At 37.3% G+C, this 19,621-nt stretch overlaps 1 protein-coding gene across 3 annotated transcripts in view; it reads left to right on the forward strand.

Annotated features, from left to right (window-relative positions):
* The first annotated feature begins 994 nt into the window (after positions 1-994).
* phf14 (PHD finger protein 14) overlaps positions 995-19,621 on the forward strand; it is a 125,955-nt gene continuing 107,328 nt past the window's right edge. For all 3 annotated transcript variants that reach the window (XM_030147475.1, XM_030147476.1, XM_030147477.1), the window contains exons 1-4: positions 995-1,086; positions 4,266-4,376; positions 6,698-7,461; positions 10,103-10,244. In XM_030147475.1, the coding sequence (XP_030003335.1) occupies position 1,086; positions 4,266-4,376; positions 6,698-7,461; positions 10,103-10,244 (1,018 nt within the window). In that variant the 5' untranslated portion in view covers positions 995-1,085. The remainder of the gene's footprint in view (positions 1,087-4,265; positions 4,377-6,697; positions 7,462-10,102; positions 10,245-19,621) is intronic.

A 19,621-nucleotide genomic window follows, 5' to 3' on the forward strand; every position in this document is an offset into this window, starting at 1 on the left:
CTGCTGGACAAATGCGGTACAGCATGCACGAATACACAACAGCATAAAAACTACAACATCTAGAACCTGTGGATTCCCATGGGTCAACACGCTACTTCCATTTAATGCTAACTTATACCTCTACTCTGTTACATCTCAGGGCCAAATATTTTGCGTTTGATTCCGTTATAGCTTTAGTTATTTTTTTGTTTTTTTTTTACACAGCAGATTATATAGTGATACAACAACTTTTTTGTCCACTGACTTTTTACAAAAATAAAGGTGTAAACAGCTTCACATGTCAGACATCTGTGGTATCTTAGTTCTTACATGGTTTAATTTCAGTAACTATATATCTCACAAAAATCAAAGATGAGAGAAATTTTCAGAAAACGATCACAGATTTGTAGATTTATGTGTATATAAAAGCAGACACAGTTCAGGTTAAACTAGCTCCACCACTGGCAGCTCAATGCACAAAAGATTAAGTTAAATTAATAGTAATTGTTTCGTTCATATTAGCTCAGGGTGATGTCTTCCTCCCAAGCTAAAATACCAGAGTAGTGACTTTAGCTGTGCAAAAACATGGGATTGGTTTCAAATATATAAAACCAATCTTGCTTCCTAGCAGTTTAATCTGTGTATGGAATGTGTTGAAGATGTGTGTTCTTGCAACAGTGTCTTATGATTGTAAGTCACTATACTGTGCTTTCATGGTGCCAAAAATGCAGTGGTCACTTAATTATTAACCATTTTGCACCCACCTTCACAAATGCATTATTATATACTGTATATTCTGTACATTTTTAATTATATTAAATTCCTTGAATAAATAAAAGTTGGCTTTACTGTCAGTAAATATTTAGGAAACACAGCTGCCAAACCATCAAAATGCAGCACATAACAACAACAACAATATATTGATAACTGATGTTTGCTAAAAGGATGCCTAACATAAGCATCCTCTCCCCCGTTCTCATCAACTGTCCCCATGGTAACAACATCCAGACGTCTACACGTCACTGCTGTGTTTTCCATTGTCCACATAACATGCTGCTAACAGGAGAGGAGCTGCTTTGTTCCTTATAGTAGAAAAAGAACTACAAAGTGAGTGCTTTAAACGTTCCCATTTCATTCTACGATTTAGCATACTTTTGCAAGGTTACGTTTTCCAGGACACCGTCTCAGTAAGATCTTTTGAAGGCTCCAGCTGCTGCTAATTAGCAGTTAGCCGGCTAAGCTATCCCTGCTATGCTTATGCTAGTAATGCTAATACATTTGTGTTATTATGGTCTTTCGGCTTTATGCTTGGATTGAAAACATGTCCTATAACTTTAATCTCCTTCTTATGAATGTGTGAGGTGTTCTCAATACGCAAGAAATTTAAATGTGTTTTACCACTAACGACTGCTGCTAACGTTAGCCAGAAATAGGTTAGCTTCGGTTACACTAGAACGATAGAGCTGCAGTAAATATGTCACCAACCGTATTGAGAGTGTTTACTACAGCTTGTTAGGCTAAAGAGAGATAACGTGTTTAACTGGTGGCCGAAATGGTACGATTGTATCCGTGCACGGTAAGTGTAACCCATTACAGCTGTTTGATAGCTGCAGAAACGCAGCGGTGCTCTTTGTTTGCTAACAGGCTGCTAATAATAAGCACACGTGAGAATGAATGAGGAAGGCCAGCTTGGTACAATGAAAGGAACAGAGTCACGGTTTAACATAGAGATGGAAAGACGATTCAGCAGGCACTATGATGCTGTGGAGTCGTGAATGTTTGTAAATGTTAGCTGGTTATTAATGGTTATAAAGTATGTATCAAACATAAGTTGTTGGAGGCCTTAACTTGTCAGAGAGAAGGTGAGTAAAATCCAAAACTCTAACAAAAACTTTCCCTTTCCCTGAATTTTCTGGTCTGCAGGTAACGGTTACCTGATGTATGCTTCATTTTGGGGAAAAATAATTATTGCATGATAGTAGTCAAAAGTTTGACACCTTCTCATTCAGTGTTTGTTTGTTTGTTTGTTTGTTTGATTGATTGAACGGTGAACGGACAGTGAGCATTAATGAATGTACATTTTTCACATGAATGTAAATACTGGAGATTTTAGTCAAAAGTTAGTTTCCATCCGTTGTCCCACGGGAGATGTTCCATAAAGAACAAAAAACAAAACAAAAAAGAACAGAAAAAACAGCAAAAGCACAGCAACTATAACATTCTGTACAGTAGCCAGATATTTCAACCATGCACATATTGTTTACACTGTATTCAGTATTTTCCATATCACTTCACCATCAAACAACACCGACCACACTAATGAATTCATACCATAAGTTCAGACATACAGCTAACCTCGATCCAAGTTATTGTGTTACAGTTGCGGAAAAAGTTATTAGATCACCCTGGTTTTCTTCAAGGTCTTGGTCATTTTAATGCCTGATACATTTGTTTGACAAATATAACGATAACAACTAAAACAGCTCATAAGAGTTTAAGAGCTGATATCTAGCCGTTTTCCATGTTTTTGTGATAATAACCAAAATCACTTCAGTTCTTACATCAATAGCTATGGCATTGTACTGACAAAACGGTGCTTTTAGGCATTCCATGTTTTCTTTTCTGTCTGTTTTAGTCACATGATACACACAGGAGTTAGTACTTGATTGCATAACCATTGTTTTTGATGACTTCTGATGGTCTGATCATTTTTTCCGTGGCTGTATGTGTGGGTACAATTCTGATTTGACCAGAGCCAGTTTTTTGTTTGAGCTTTAAATGAGTTGTATGTGGGACATTCTCTCAGAGATGATGGTAGGCTATTCCAGAAGTTTCCACCTTGAACTGATTGAACAGTCTGACCAGATGTAGTGCACCTATAGGGTATCACCAGGTCAACTCTGCCAGTGGCTCTTGTTTTCCTGTGTGGATTAATGTTCTAACAGATGGGGAGCTAAAGAATATAGTACCTTATATATCAGACAGGTCCATTTTAGATTAATCATGTTTTGGAAGTTTAGTAACTTGGTCAGGTCTCCCTCGAAAAAGAGGTTTTATCTCAAGGGACTTCCTGGTTAAATAAAGGTTAAATAAAAATCAAATAAAAAAAAATAAATAAATAAAACCTTTTTTTAGGATATGACAATGGTGGTGGGATAACGGTTTTCTGTCAAGTACTTTTAATGCTTTTTATATAAAGACCTTCTATGGTTTTTTGCTTTAACACTTTCTATATTGTTTACATTGTGGATTAAAAGAACTATGAACGAACACATATGGAGTTATGTATTAAAAATGTGTAAAAGAAGCCAGAATATGATTTTCAATTCCTCAAAGTAGCCACCTTTTGTAGGTTTGCATGCTCTGGTCATTCTCTCAATTGATTTATGATATAGTCTCCTGAAACAGTTTTCGATTGACAGGATTGTTAACTTGTGGGATTCATTTTTTTCTTCATGTGTTTTAGACCATTTGTGTTGTGCAGAAGGTTGGTATTGTTGCTTCTGTACAGTGAATATTTGACTGTTGTTGACTGCATAACTGATGTTCCCAAACATATTACAAAGACAAGAAATTCCTCATGAATCCGATTTAGAGACTGTCAAGAGTGTGTAAAGCCGTCATCAAACCAAAAGGTGACTAGTTTGAAGAATATTCATCTTAAAAAATCTGTCCAAAATAGTTCTCCAACACTATAACAATGGGATGCACATTACATAGAGGTTTTGCCAAGGCTGCAAGGAACATGTAAAATACACTGATTTTACAAATAAAAATATAACTGAATGACTAAATTCAAGTATGAATGGTTGCTGATTAGCAGTATTTAAATATTAATTCACCTATTGTTTAAACTGTAAAGGGATGCATTGCCTCTGCTTTCTCTTAGCTAAGGGGCTTTTCATGAGCCATGTGGAAGCCCAGCAGCAGAGCTATACCTACAGATGGCTTTTCCCTGGACACACAACAACATCTGCTCCTTTATAATCCACTTTTGATTTCATTATTTTCAGTTTATGTGGGTAACTTCCATAAAGTGGCTTGTGAAATCACACCTTTCTCTTCTCTGTGGACTTTTTTGTTTTAATTAAGTTATTGTAACATCACGAATCAAAATGAAATCATGTCAAAGATTCCGACCCCCAGATACTGATAATCAATTATTATTTATCGCTACTTACCTTTTGTATATCAAGATAGATTTGATCATTTGTAGTACTCATCATTGTTCGGTTTTTAAACCCTCTATATTGCCTGTATATTAACCTTTTGCTTTCTTTTGTTAGTGGACCGTAGTTTGAAGCGCCGGCAGGTGAAGCCACTTGCTGCCTCTCTCTTGGATGCCTTGGATTATGACAGCTCAGATGACAGTGACTTTGAGGTCGGAGATGCATCAGGTAATTATCTCTGCAGTGTCTGCTATCCCGTACCTATAACTTTACATGCAAATCTAAAATCAGTATGATCCACGGTGGCAAAAGCCTACATCAAAATAATAACCATGGCTCTGCTTTTTGTCTAAAACACTAGTATCAACAACCTCCACTGCAGCACTAATACTTCTGTGCTGCTTCCTAACTTCAGACAAGCATAACCAGCTTTAAACAAAGGTGTAGCAAAAGCTGATTTTCACACCTTAGGAATGTCATTTGTAGTAGTGATCATATTGCAAATGTGCATGAGAGGAAAAGCAGCATCCTTTGAAAAGTAAAGATCTGAATTGTTAGGTGTCTTTACATCTGTTTTAAAATACTTCATGTAGCGAATTGAAGAAGAATGGTTTCAATTGAAAACATTAAGCAAATAGTGGAAGACATTTCTAGTTTAATAGAAAATACTAGTGTGAAAAGGCCAAAAAAAGCATTGCAAATTTTGAAACAAAGTCAATCACACACCGTAACAAGTTTTTAATCCACAGATCATTAATCCTTTTTTGAGCAGGTAGGATTTCTCCTCAGAACTTTCTGGGGTTGGCAGGACTGTCTGTGGTAGCTGTAAAGAAATACTCCGATTTAGGCTCTTTGATGCCACCTGTAAAGCTCAGAGCCTGTTTTTCTTCATGTATTTCTCTCATGCAGCAGATCTGACACAGATCAGTAACACACCAAAGATTATTTCTGCATTTTAGTGTAAGCATATTTAGAATACAAATGCAGTTCTTCTAAAATGTTTAAATATTCAGTTATTTTGTCTCAGTCAAAATAAAACAAATGATGCAATAAAACCAAGGCTTGGCTTGAGGAACCCTGTGATCTTAGGAACCCAGTCCTTATACCTCATGAAGACAGAGTGAAACAAATCAGGGATAAGTAGGTCCCTGATATAGTCTGGTTTACACTGAGGCTGATATCAGCTGATATCCACGCTCACATGCACGGCAAGATAGTAATACTCTTAAAGCTGGCGTACTTGAAAGTTTTTGGCATTACTGAGCAAAACTAATTACCTTTTAGCATATTGTAACCAGAGTTCCCGTGGGGTCATAAAAGTCTTGAATTTATAAATCTGCATTTAATACCATAAAAAAGTTTTTAAAAGGTATTACATTTGATATGGTAGGTCTTAAATTATGTTGCCATAAACTTGTTAGCTGTGTTGTGTTTAAATGTGTCTGGGAAATGTCCAATCTGCAAAGAAAGTAACGTTAGTCGACTCAGTTTCACTCGGTCCAACCCAACAATTTATATTGAAATTAGGAGCCAGTTATAGGTAACTTTGCAGAACATTCAGCCAACACACGTGCAGCCGTTAGTCACACACACGTCACCTGAGAAAGCTGACTTTGGGAACTTTAAGGGATGGCTCACAAACAAAAAGTAAGCATGAGGAAGTGTACATTTAATAATGTCTGGTTGAAGAAAAGATCATTCTCGACCTGGTTGACATGAGTTGAGTGGAACATGTTGGAAGTTCGCTGCACCTTGTGTAAGAAATCAGTTCAACTCAGAATGATGGTAATCAAGGTGTTGGAGTAAATACATTTTCCTGAATTTTAGGAGTCACAAATTTTTACCAGTATAGTCATGAAATGGGTATTAAATTCTGTTCTAAGTACCGTACTTTCCGGTCTATAAGCTGCTACTTTTTTCCACTCACTGTGAACCCGCGGCTCTAAAATGATGTGGCAAATTTATGTTTTCTGGGATAATGATTGATCTGGCTGACGAAGAAGTAAATAGAGCTGCTGCTTGTAAGCTTGGCATCAATGAATCGATGGTGAGACGTTGGAGACAGGATGGGTGTGGCTTATACTCAGGTGTGGCTTGTAGTCTGGAAAGTACGGTAGTCTTAAAAAGGTCTTTAAAAGTCTTAAATTTATTGTGTTGAAACCTGTAGGAACCCTGTGTAATTCAGGTGGTCTGAGAGGAAACAACAGTCATATATACCCCCAGTTTTTTCTGTGACACAGCTTTTGACCAAAAGTGCTTCCACTCAGATATGAAGTGAAAAAAAAGATTGGCAGCTGTAATTACCAGTTGCTGATCAGATTCAGCCATATCGCTGTGTAGGTTGTGTATGTTTATATTTGGTCTTTTGATGTGGACTAAGAGTAGAGATGATTTTGTCTGATTTTGGCTCCTGCACCTTTTTATATGAAGAGACAAAAACATTGTTAAAATGCAGGCACACTGCTGTAAATGAATATGAATGTAAGTGTTATAACCCAGTCTCACCACAACCAGTCAAATCATTAGTCTGCTCTTTTGCGTCCTGATAGGATCAGATGGTACTGGCAACGGCAGTGATGAGGAAGGGTCCAAAGCGAGTGCCGCGGGTTCAGAGAGCGACTCGGAAAACGCAGGATCTGCAGACGATGGTATAGATGAGGACGAGGCCAAAGACCTGGCTGCTGAGGACAATTTAACGGAGGACGAAGACAAGAACAAACAGCAGCCTTCCTCAGACAGCTCCACCAAAGACACCCCCGCTGCCACTCTGCCCAAAGGCCGGCGCAAGAGCAAGAAGACCCCCGACCCTGAGCCCGCAGCGCCACCTGCGAGCAGCGAAACTACCTCGGCGTCAGGGTCTGGCAGCGTGAACACTGAAGAGTCTCAGGCTGAGCCCAAGAAATGGAATTTCCGCAGGAACCGTCCCCTGCTGGACTTCACCACCATGGAAGAGTTGAATGAAATGGATGACTACGACAGCGAGGACGATAATGACTGGAGACCCACTGCAGGAAAGAAGAAAGGCAAAGCAGCCACACAAAAAGGAGGCCCAGAGGAAGAGGAAGGCGGAAGCGCGAGTGACGATGATGACGACGACGATGACGACGATGATGATAATGACGACGACGACGATGACGACGACGATGATGATGAGGATGACGATAAGGAAGATGGTGATGACAACAATAACAGCAGCAGTGACAGTGAGAAGGTGATGAAGAAGCCTAAGAAGAAGGTGAAGCCCACCAAGAGCTCCAGTGCTTTTGATGAAGAGTTGACAAATGACAGCATGTCCCAGGGAAAAGGCAACGAGGTGAGTGTGACCCCACTCTGTCACAGCCACACAGAGGGTTCACGCGGGGTCTTAAAAAGTCTAAAAGTCTTGAATTTATAAATCTGCATTTAATACTTTAAAGGCGTCATATTTTGCTAAACCCACCTTTATTAGTCTTTGGTTCAGTTATTTGTGTATTTGGACCCTAATAGTTCATAAAGTTAGAGTTTGAACCCTCCAGGCACTGCAAAGCTATCTTTACATTTATTCCGGCAAAAACTGAGTGGATTTCTACAACCTGTTTTAATTCCTGCTTAATTTATTACTTTTTATAACTAGGTACGTAACGACATTTGCACATATAAGGTCAAGACTTCCAATGAACATTTCTCTGAGTACGACATAATTGTTTGTCAGCAGCAGCGGTTGTAATCCGTACTGAAAATATGTCCAAACTTTAATAAACACAAGTGGTTGAACAGGACAGAGCAGCACAGCCAACAGCCTGGAGGGGGTGGGGCGTGAAGTGGCTCATGTGCATTTAAAGGGCCAGCGCTCAAAAAGGCCTTTCTGGTGTCATTACTCAAAAATGGGGTTGAAGATGGATGTGTGGAGTTGAATTAATGAAGAATTCAGGTCCAAGCATAGCATTTACAGTTTATGTAGACCACAGGGAAATGTTTTGAAATGTGTAATTCCATTTAAAAAAGCAAAATATCACTCCTTTAAAAAAGTCTTTAAAAGGTATTAAATTCGGTATGGTAGGTCTTACCTTGTGTTGCCATAAATTTGTTTGTTGGATTGTGTTTAAATGTTTCTGGGAAATGTCCAACTAGACAGGAAATAACATTAGTTGACTCAGCTCCACTCGATAATTTATATTGAAATTAGGAAAAATTATTGCTAACGTTGCAGCCCCTGGTGAGAAATGACTTGGAATGGTGGGAATCAAGGTTTTGGAGTAAATAAATACATTTTCCTAAATCCTAGGAGTCAATTTTGGCTGTGAAATGGGCCTTAAATTCTTTTCCAATTAGTCTTAAAAAGTTCTTAAATTTATCTTGTAAAAACCTGTAGGAACCCTGCACACAGTAATCCATGAACTGTAGCCCACATAAACTTTCATTGAGATGTCTCCTCTTTATTTACAAACATAAATACATATGGGCTCTGTTTCAGGAAGCAGGTCCAACAAACTGAGCTCAGATTCTGTTAACTTGTGAATGACGAAAGCCATTATCAATGGAAAAACTGTTCAAATCAAATCAAAAATCAACATCAAATCAAATTTCATTTATATTTATTTTATTTTTTCACAGAGTAAGTTGCCACAATAACTGAATCAGAGTTAGACTGAACTCAACAACGGATCTCATCGATACCCTGGTCTTTCATTATTTAGCCCTAGGTCCATTTAGTTCCAGATTTTGGTACCCATCCCTAGTGAAGGAATTCTGCCGTCGTTCGGTAGTGTTGTAGAAGTTACACACAAGTCCTCTTTTAAGAATATAATAACTGAGTCAGTCTGTCTGTGTGGCATCAAATACATGCAAACTCATTCAGGGGCCACATTCAGCCCAGTATGATTTCAACTGGGCCGGCCGGACATGTAAAATAATAACAGTGAAAAAGTAAAATTCTGTTTTCATTATTATGAAAATGTTTACATCTCCAAAGTTTCCTTTAAAATGTGAATAACATGAACAACCTGAAATGTCTTAAGATAAATAAGAGCAATTGAAAAATATTCTGTCTCTGTTTATCATTTACACATGTACATTACAACTTACAGATCACGGTGGATCTACAAACACACAAAACATTTACTAACAGGCAGAATATTGTTAAACTTGCAGTTACTTCTCTAAAGACATTTCAGGTTGTTCATATTTGTTCAGGTTATTCACATTAATTGTGAAAGGATAGTTTGTAAATTTGTAAATTCCTTTTTTTTTTTTTTTTTTTTTTTAAACTAAAACAAAGAGAAAATTTTGTAGTAGTAACTGTGACAGTATTTTACTGATCTAACCCACTTTAAATCATATTGGTCTAAATGTGGAACCTGAACTAAAATGATCAATGATTGTTAATATCTCAGTGTAATACTTTGCATTTCACATCTTCATCCCACGGACCGTTTGGCAGTACATGCATTGAGTCTTAGTTTGGATTAAGCACAAGAGTAATGATAACACTTCATATGGGAAAGTCAATCAGCATATTCTTTTATCAATATTATTGTCTGACCCCTACTAATCATAATCCCATTGCTCATCCTTGTATTATGTTTTTTATTTGGGCTAGTCTGAAGGCCAGATATCTGCAACCCTAATGGTCTGCTGAGCATTGAAGTAAATACACAGTCCCCAAACTTGTCCTGTTTATTTAAACCAGTGCAGATGAATGTGGTATTTTACCACACATTGGCTACTTTGCATGGCGCTCTATAATACCAAACAATATGAGTCACAAAGTCACCATATAATCCACTGAGAGGTTTAGATGGTATCGGAGTGATTCCAGGAGAATGCTTCCGCCTTTGTTGTAATCGACTTAGCACAGTGTCCATCAGCATTGTATGTGGGATTTACTAACTGCCAGTTATTGGATCTGTCGTCAGAACAGAGTGAGGAGGCATTGATAAGTGGCTTTACTGTGGCTCTGTTTCCTCATTTCCCAGGATGCCTTGCTGGACCGGTCCCAGACCTGGAGCACGCAGCGGATGGAGCACATCCTCATTTGTTGTGTTTGTTTGGGAGACAACAGTGAGGACGCAGATGAAATCATCCAGTGTGACAACTGTGGGGTGACGGTGCATGAAGGTATGCTTAAAGTGTCTCTTTATTGATATACCCAAAAACAACAACAAAAATTAAAGTCGGAGTCAACTCGTATCAGTTGCCAACCAATGAATGCCAGATGAAATGCTTTCCTTTGGATCTGACTTTTAAGGCAGATTTTATTCCAAAGATGGCCAACAAACACTTGAACACGTGTACTCTGTGTGTAAGAAGTAAGCAGTGAAGGGAGTTTAACACAGTGCTGATAGTATTGAGGCTGGTAGTCCCTCATTCACTCCCACTTGAACTAGATTTTTTTCCAAGTGTGTATCTTTATATATACACACAGACTGGTAGGGGTGTGTGGCAAGAATCTGGCGATACGATTCAAATCACAATACTAGGGTCACGATATGATATATCATGATCCTGTTAAAAAGGCAATTTTTTATTGGTTTTATTTCAGTTTTTAAAAGATTATTTCCTGGAAAAATTGAATTACACCAGAAATATGCACAAATACTAAACGCATTTTAATTTAATCAGAACAGGATCTTATGTTATATCACAAAATGTTCCTGTGTTAAAACTTAAGTCATATTTTACAGATATTACAATTTAAGATCCTGCTCCAGTGTTAATATTCTATTAGTTCATAACTAACATAACATTATTTTTGTGTAGTCCCAACAAACTAACATTATTTAATAAGAGTGTTAAATAATAATTTAAAAAATCTAAACAAAAAAGAAAAACAAAAATGAACCTCCACAATATCTGCATTTGAGTAAATACCTAAAAATATCAATGCAGTACTTTTTAATATTAATACAGTATTATGAAATATCGAGATATATTGCAGAACTGATATTTTCGTACACCCCTACAAACCAGTGCAACACTATAAATCACATTGAAATGTCATTTTATTGATGGTATAGACAGGAGTTATAAGCAAGTCATCAGGACAAGGCTTTTTGGAGGGAGACCTTCGTCAGGGTCTAAAGTAGGGCTGCATTTTATTGGACAAAAATGACATTGCGATTTTTTTAACCCTGCGATATATATTGCGATGTGAAAAAATACTCAGGAGGATATAATAGCTGTGTGGTGCCGATGTAAATGGTCAAACAAATTAGTTGCATTCTCTCTGTGGCAACAATTGCAAGGCACTGTCGACACAGAACATGTGTTTCAATATCATCCTTCTTGTAGCCGAAGTAATTCCACATAACTGACGTGGCTTTTCTTTTTGGCACCAAGTCTTCGTTTTCAGTGATTTTCTCTCTCATTTTTCAATGTTGTTACCAGCAACTCACTCCATGTGCAGGGGTGTGGTCTGCTTTGGCAAACTGATTAAGAACAATTGTGATTGGTGGATCACTGTGCGCAATGTGTGTCAGGTATCCAGGTTGAAATTAGATGAAAATACAATGAGTTCATTTGCCTCCTATATCACAGGACCTGCCATATGAGTATGGCGCACACGTACATTGCAATGATGATGCTCAAACGATATATTGTGCAGCTCTAGTTTAAAGTGTGAAGACTTTGGCCATTAGATGTCATCAGAAAACAGGTATGAGGGTTCATTTTGGCTCACTGAGCCCTTGGGCCTTTTCCCATGTCAAGAAAATAATTTAGATGCATAATCATCTTGTACGATCTGCATAGGATGCATTTCAGCCATGTTTTAGTTGCATGTAGCACGGATCAGTGCATTTCTAAGGGCATCATGATATGGACATGTGTTAAACACATCACAAAAGAATGATAATTTTAGTAGTTTTCAATATTTTTATTTATTTCTGTGTGCTGTGTATTCATTTTTAAGTCTTTAACATATCAGCTACCCATTAGGTACTCTGGGTGTAATTAGTATAAATTTACTGATCACTGCAAGTTTATTTCAGGTCATATTGGCATTACAGTATTAAACCGTGTTGTTGAACACCACAGATTTTCCTTGTACGTAATAACATTGTTACTTTTGTCTGATGAGATGAGATGTCTCATGCATACTATTTTGTATAGCTGTATGACCAGGTAAAGGTACGTACAAGGGCCGTTCAATAAGGTCATGGCCTCACCCAGAACAGAACAACACAAACTGATAATTTATATTTTATTTTTCAACATAATCTCCATTTACAGCAATGCACTTGGTCCATCGATGTTCAAGCATCACTATCCCATCACGAAAGAATGTAACATCCTGTATTGTAACAACCAGTATTTCTGGGTGAGGCCATGAACTTTTTGAACAGCCCTCGTAAAATAAACACAAAAAAAGATAACAGATAAAATAATGCTCTCCATAGAAGAAAAAATAAAAATAATACAGCACCATAAATATAACACAATTATATAAAATTTAAGAATATAATAGTAGCTTATTTTTTTACTTGTTTACTTAATGGCTTTTTATTTGAATAAATTCCTTGAGTTTCTGTAGTGCTGTATAGAATCCTGTGCAGTTGTATTATTACATCAGACACTACAACAGACATTGCGGAGGCATTAAACTTCCTGTTTCAGCTTTTTTTCAGCTGAGCTCTGTCAGGCTAGGAACAGAATCAATGGCTTTGTAAGTCATCTCTTTTGGAGCTTTTGGAGCTCTCCCAGGCATCTACAGTTAAGGCTGACCGTGCCAGGTGGATCTGTGTGACAACTTTAATTTCCAGTGAAAGGTGTTTACTTATTTAAAAACATTGATCAAACTGAAAAAGGCAGAGTTACATATTTTAATACAAAGGCCTGTCTTTACATCACCAGACTGTTGGCTGAAAGACTTACTGTACATAGAAAACACCAGATTTGTGTATTTGACCCTATATAGACAGTAAGCCATGAATATCATCAAGGCTTTTGGCTGTCACTGTCACCACTATTGTTCTTCCTGATATAATAGAACTATTAGATCCTCACCTTGTTGATGGGGTTACATAAGAACATACCATGTTAACATATCTCTGTAATTCACAGTTGCCTTTTCTACAGACTCACTCCTGTCGCTGTGTCAGGCTTTAGCCTCGGCGCAGCAAAACACCTCTGAGGTGCAGGCAGGACCTCTATGATTATCTCCGACAGTCTGATCACACATTCTGTCATGACATGCACCTACACTCACGCATATACACACAACAGTGACGAGTGGAAATGGTCCTAATCGCCAACTCTCCATAGGCAGACACAAGATATTAGGAGCAGGTCTTAAATTTATCTTGTTCGTTTGGTTGGTTGATATTTTCTTCCTCTGAGACATGTTTAATCTCCCTGAAAAGACACAGAGGGGAGACTAAGTGGTTTGCAAAGGAGGCTTGAGAGAGGAGCAGGCAGTGGCAGCACTTGCGGCCAGTTGTTATCTTCCTTTCCAAGGACAAGAATGGTGGTGTGTGTGTGTGTGTTTTTTCCTCCTTTTCTGGAGCAGTAAAATATGGAGCTTAATTCGAGCAATAAGTTGTGTGTTTCTGTGTGCTTTGCTCCAAGTGGATAGATTTATTGTGCTATTAGAGGTTTAATTCCAAACTTCAGTGTTTTTGCTGCTGATATATTATCTCACTCCTGAGATTAACAGCAGAGCATCACCTAAGATAATAAAAAGTGATCCCTGCGTCCCCAAATTTCATTCTTACTTTTATTAGTTTAACAGTTTCTTCTCAATGGACATGAGAAGCAAATCAAATTTTAATAATCTTAATTTGTTTTTGTTGTATTTCTTTGTTTTTTTATTATACTTATGTAGTGACTTGGCAGTGCTACATGCTTTTACTCTCAGTTACGTTTCCATTGAAGTTACATGTTGTTTTTGTAGTATCGTAGTATGTGTCCTTTTACTGGCATATGTCTACTTTACATACAGTAGACACAGAACAACATTAACATTTATTTGCAGTCGTCATCATCATCATCATCACCTTTCACTTCTAACATGGTATATGCCACACACAAGCAAACACTATCTTTCTCTATCTTGGGCAATCCATGATAACTTCATTCTGCGTATGTTGTTTTCTACACAGCGTTTCCATGTTTGGGATGGTCTTCCCCTGCCTCCTGTTCCCAGTGGGTTCCAGCGTAGTGCTTAACCTGTGACGTTATTGCCTGGCTTTATTTGAAGTCATGTTCAACAACTAACAAATACAGATCCAGTATTCAGTCTTCTTTGAGTTACCCATCTACATCTCTTTTGCAGCTAAATGAATCACCATCTAGTTGGTAACTGTGTCACCTGTGCCAGACCGTCTAGCTTAGTTGAGGTGTTTTTTTAAATGTAAGTGACATTTGGGGCCTGACTTACTGAGATCGCAAGTAACAGGCATGAATTGGCTTGCTCGTGCTAAAAAATGCGCATGCTATTGATTTGGATGTTGCAGATGATCAACTAAGATTGCCTGCGTAAATGACAACAGGTGCAAAGTCTTGGAGGCTGCTCTATTTAAATGAGGATTTTGTGTGCGCTACTGGTTGTGGTCATGGAGACAGTACGCTGGAACGCTGCCTTTCAGATGTGCTAAGTATAGACATAACCCTCGGTGCGTCCTGTTAGTAGGTAAGCTTCAATGTGTTTTTGCGTGCGCCGTCAAGTTTGCATACATTTTTACACAGAAACCTTTAGTGAATCAGGCCCTTGGAGTTTGTTGTTGCCAGAAACTAAATAGTCAACCACACTGTTGCAGAACTACGAAATAAATGAACCCTTTCAGGATGCCCACAACAGGCATTACCCAGTCAGGGTTATTTGGAAATAATGACCAGCTCATTCTACATCATCCCTTACTTCTTGCTGACCTATACTCCCCCCAGTTCTCCTGAATTTTGCAGTTTAATCTAGTGCATTTGGACTACTGCACTGTACTCTAAGGTGTTGCTACCATTAATGAATGCAGGCCTTCTCTTGTGCATTTATTTTGAGGAAAGCTGAGCTGGAGTCTTGCCACCTTGAGATCTAACTATTTGATTATGAACTTCTATGCTGAGGCAGGCGCCTCTGACCTGGCACTGAAGCCACGTCCTTTCCTCCAGTAAGCACAATTGTTGATGAGGCTGTGTTTTATCAGAAATAAATTTCATTTTATAATTTTTGGAGCATGCAACTTAGGCCATGGAATGATTTTGAAAGTGCTTGGGTAAACAGAAATAAACAGCGAGTGTGCTGGCATGAGGCAGAGGGGATTAGTTAACCAAGAAACAGTAGCTTTTCCCAAAAAGGCACAGTTGCTGTGTAAACTGGCATAGGCCCCCAGCCTAATAAAATCATTCATATTTAGATATGTAGTAGTATCCAACAGGGATTGTCCATTTGTTAAACAGAGAAGGTGTTTTTGAAGGAAGAAAACTTAAATATAAAATGTACAACAGAATTACAGACACAAAAAATAGTGCTGATGAAGAAAAAGTATGTTAGTACCAAGGCTCCCATCTAGATGGTAACAGGACGCCTGGATGAATGAGGATTTGGATGTGTAAACCATTTTAGTCTAGCATTTAATGCAATAAACCACTGAATTCAGCTACATCTTCTCCAGCCTGAACAGTAAAGATCTGTTTTCATAGCTTTGTCTCATTCTATACTTGCCCTTTTCCAGCAAACCAGTCATTGAACCGAACCCTGAAGTAAACTGGGAACTACAAGCTCTTTTTGATGTTTCTTTATGTATGAAAAACAAAGGAAATCACACAGAAAATGACTGCATTTAGAATAGTTACTTGAGAAAACCGCACGGCCTTTTGTTGTCATTATGTTGAATGAATGAAAGGAAACATTCACAGATGACAAACAGGTAAACGTACTCTGAAGACTGTTGGATGGTTATTCATCTCATGAAACAATCAGCAAATCAAGCTTGAGTGCAGGGTAAGATCCTTTGGCCCTCAATACTTGTAGTAGAAACAGCCTAAAACAACACTTCTCACCTCATGGTTCTGTTTTGGGTAATTTTTCCCTATATTTAACCACATAGCCTTTTGATGTGTTACTTACGTAAACTGATTGCTGCAGCGCCACAATCACTCCAATGTTTTGCTGATGCCAAAAAAAAAAATTACAGGGCAAATAATAATAGGTTGGAATTGTTGACTTCAACTTAGGCTCTGGAACTGTGCAGTTGGTATTTTATACCATTTGTCTTTTCTGATATTCTCTAGACCAGTGGTTCTCAACTGGGTTGGCTTTGGGACCCACTGTCACCCCTCAATGACGAGCACAAATTGATAAAAGCTAAACTTCTCAAATGTATTTTATGAAAAGATGGTGTGTTTTGAACCTGAGATAATACAGAATATCCCAGTATGAAAGCACAGAAGACAAGTTTAATAATGATAAACCAAAATGACCACCAGGTGGTGATGCTAAAGAGGAAAATATTTCCTTTTACACTTAAGTAAATTTTAACCAAAACCAGAAAGTGCACTCAATTAAAAATTAAAAGTGTATTCAGTCACTTATTCAAGCGTGAAACACACTGATGTTTTTGTCCTCCGTATCTGATGTAGTTGTTGTCTTACCTGCATTTCGCCATAATATGAATAGAATGCTGTGAAATGTATGGTGTTAATTACCATCAGAGCGTTTTACCACCTCCTTGTATTGGGGAGTGTGAATGGACGGCGCTCAATTCCATAAAATATTAAGCACAGGATTTGTTTCCTAACATTATTTTTTGCCCAAACAAAGCCCCACGACCCACTGAAGACAAGATCACAACCCACCCATTGAGAATCACTGCTCTAGACTGCACATCTGTTAATTTATTGGAAAAATAAGCTAAATTAACTTTGCTGTCATTTATTGTATTACTATTAACCAGTATTACTAGTACTAATAATAGCACTAATTAATATTAATATTGGTAAAATTCCACTTTCGTCTCTTTAGACATTTCATGTTCATATTTGTTTAGGTTATTCCCATTTTTTTGTGAAAGGATGGGTTGTAAATGGAAACATTTTCATGTGATTTTACTTTTTTACGCAAAGAGACACATCTGAAGTTGTCATTATTTGTAGGTTACTATAGTCGCTTTTCCGTTGGACATATGCGCAAAACTTTACCGATATTTACTGAATGCCGAAAAAACAAAGTGCGTAATGTCGGTTTTTCCATTAAATCACAAATGCAATGATTTGTTTATTTATTATCACGAGATGACACTAGAAGTCATGCCATAAACATGTTGACGAATGTAAATATTGTGTTGATTTACAGATATATTCATTATTATTATATATTACCCCACTATCCTGTACTTCATTAAAAAAATGATTTGATTTCCTATTGTGTCTACACATACCGTGGAATGTTTCTTTTAAAACTATTCTTCTTCACTTGTTGTAACATCCGTCAACATCGTTTTTTTTTTTTAAAATTCATGTGACACTAGTTGTGGAAAAAGGTCTTTCCATTGCACTTTTGCGTGATATATCAATTTCGCTATGCCCGAAAAACCACCTGTTGCCAGTGCAAAAACTTTTAATCGAAAAACGAGAGCTTTGGCGAAATTGTTTTTCCATTAGATACATTTTTATGCGCAAGTTATATCTGCGCAATTTGAGGGTCAATGGAAAAGTGACTTCTGATAGTATTTTACTGGTGTGGTCCAGTTGAGGTCAAATTGGTCTGTCTGTGACCCCTGAACTAAAATGATTTTCACACCTTTGATTAGAGATGTGTATTGGCAAGAATCTGGCAATACCATACAAATCACAATACTAGGATCACTATATAATATATCATGATATATCACAATACTGTTAACAAAGCAATGTTTTTTTGTTTGTTTTGTGTCTTTGTTTAAAAGATTATTTCCTGGAAAAATTGAATTACACCAGAAATATGCACAACTACTAAAGAAATTCTTATTTGATCAGAACAGGATCTAATACTATATCACAAAACTTCTCTCTGTAAAAATTTTAAACTTAAATCATGTTTCTCAGACATTACAGTTTAAGATCCTGCTGAAATGTTGATATTCTGTTAGTTGTGAAGAGAATGCATTGCATAATAATGCACAGTCCCTGAATCATCCAACATCATAACATTGTTTTTGTGCAACCCCAACAAAGGAACTACCATCTGCCTCTTTCATACAGTAAAAAGTGCTTTTAGGATCCGTGAAATAACCATTATTTAACAAAACAGTGTTAAATAAATAAATCGAATAAATAAAATAGAAACAAAAAAGAAAAAAAAAAAAAAAAAAACTGAACCTCTGTCTTGTCTGCATTTGAATAAATACCTAAAAATATCGATACAGTACCTTTTAATATCAATACAGTATCATGAAATCATGAATATTTATAATATTATGAATATTTTCTTACACCCCTACCCCTTGATTGCTAATATCTCAGTGTGATTTTGTATTTGACAAATTCATCCCTCTGGCTGTATGTTTGACACTCCTGGTTTAAATTCTATCGGGTTTTGTTCTTAGTATTCGTGAACAAGACGATAAAATGTTGCTGCCACTAATAACATTTATCATTTTATTCAGGAGAAATGAAGCTCTGTGCTGATATAAATAAGAAGACTCTGATATTAACAGAGCAAAGTTTTTGTACCATTTATTTTAGCTTTATTTTAAATTTAGAGTCTCTTCCTTTTGTAAATATAAGAGATATTGCTGCTGCTGGCGATAACATTATACACTTTTGCTGGAAAAGTTCTACTCATAACAACTTAACTCATTTCCAAGATCTCAAAGTATCACGATAAAGGTTAACACAAGGTTAAAACAAAGTAGGACGTCTGAGGTAGAGATGAGAGATTAGCTGTCAGGACGTGTTGTTCATACGGGTCGGCCTTTCCACTCGACTCCACCGCTCGTCTTTGTTCTTGTGTTTGCACTACTGTCCAGACTTCACCAGTCCTCCTCAGAAGAAAAGAGAGGCTGACATGAAAGGTAGACCTCGAGGAGAGATCAAAAGCAGGTACGAGCAGGAGTCAAAGCCAGCATCTACTCAGAGCACATGGAGAAGTCCTGTTCCTGCAGCCTGCCTTTTGATTATCTGACTGTCACATTATCATGCTGTCATTACCATACCTTTATGACTGACAGCGGTATACTAAAGAACCTTTGAGTGGTCAATATTCACTCTTATTTTGTCATTAAAGAGCAAAAGGGTTATGGAAAGATCAATGATTTCACTGATTTCTGTCGAGGAGCTAATGATTATTACATCCTGTTAAGCTGTCTGTTATTGGTCTGTTACAGTCGAATGAGAGATAGTATTGAAATCACAATATGGTCAAGTAGAATATTTGATACATACTGCCATAATGTGTGTTTTATCAGTGAAAATGAAATGCCAAAATTACCATTCATACTAAAATCGTGGTACACACATATATACCACACTTCATACAACATCATGATATTCATTGTAACATATGTTCATTTATTTATTAAAAGTTT

Source organism: Sphaeramia orbicularis, chromosome 11, assembly GCF_902148855.1.
Source record: "Sphaeramia orbicularis chromosome 11, fSphaOr1.1, whole genome shotgun sequence".
NCBI classification, from domain to species: domain Eukaryota; kingdom Metazoa; phylum Chordata; class Actinopteri; order Kurtiformes; family Apogonidae; genus Sphaeramia; species Sphaeramia orbicularis.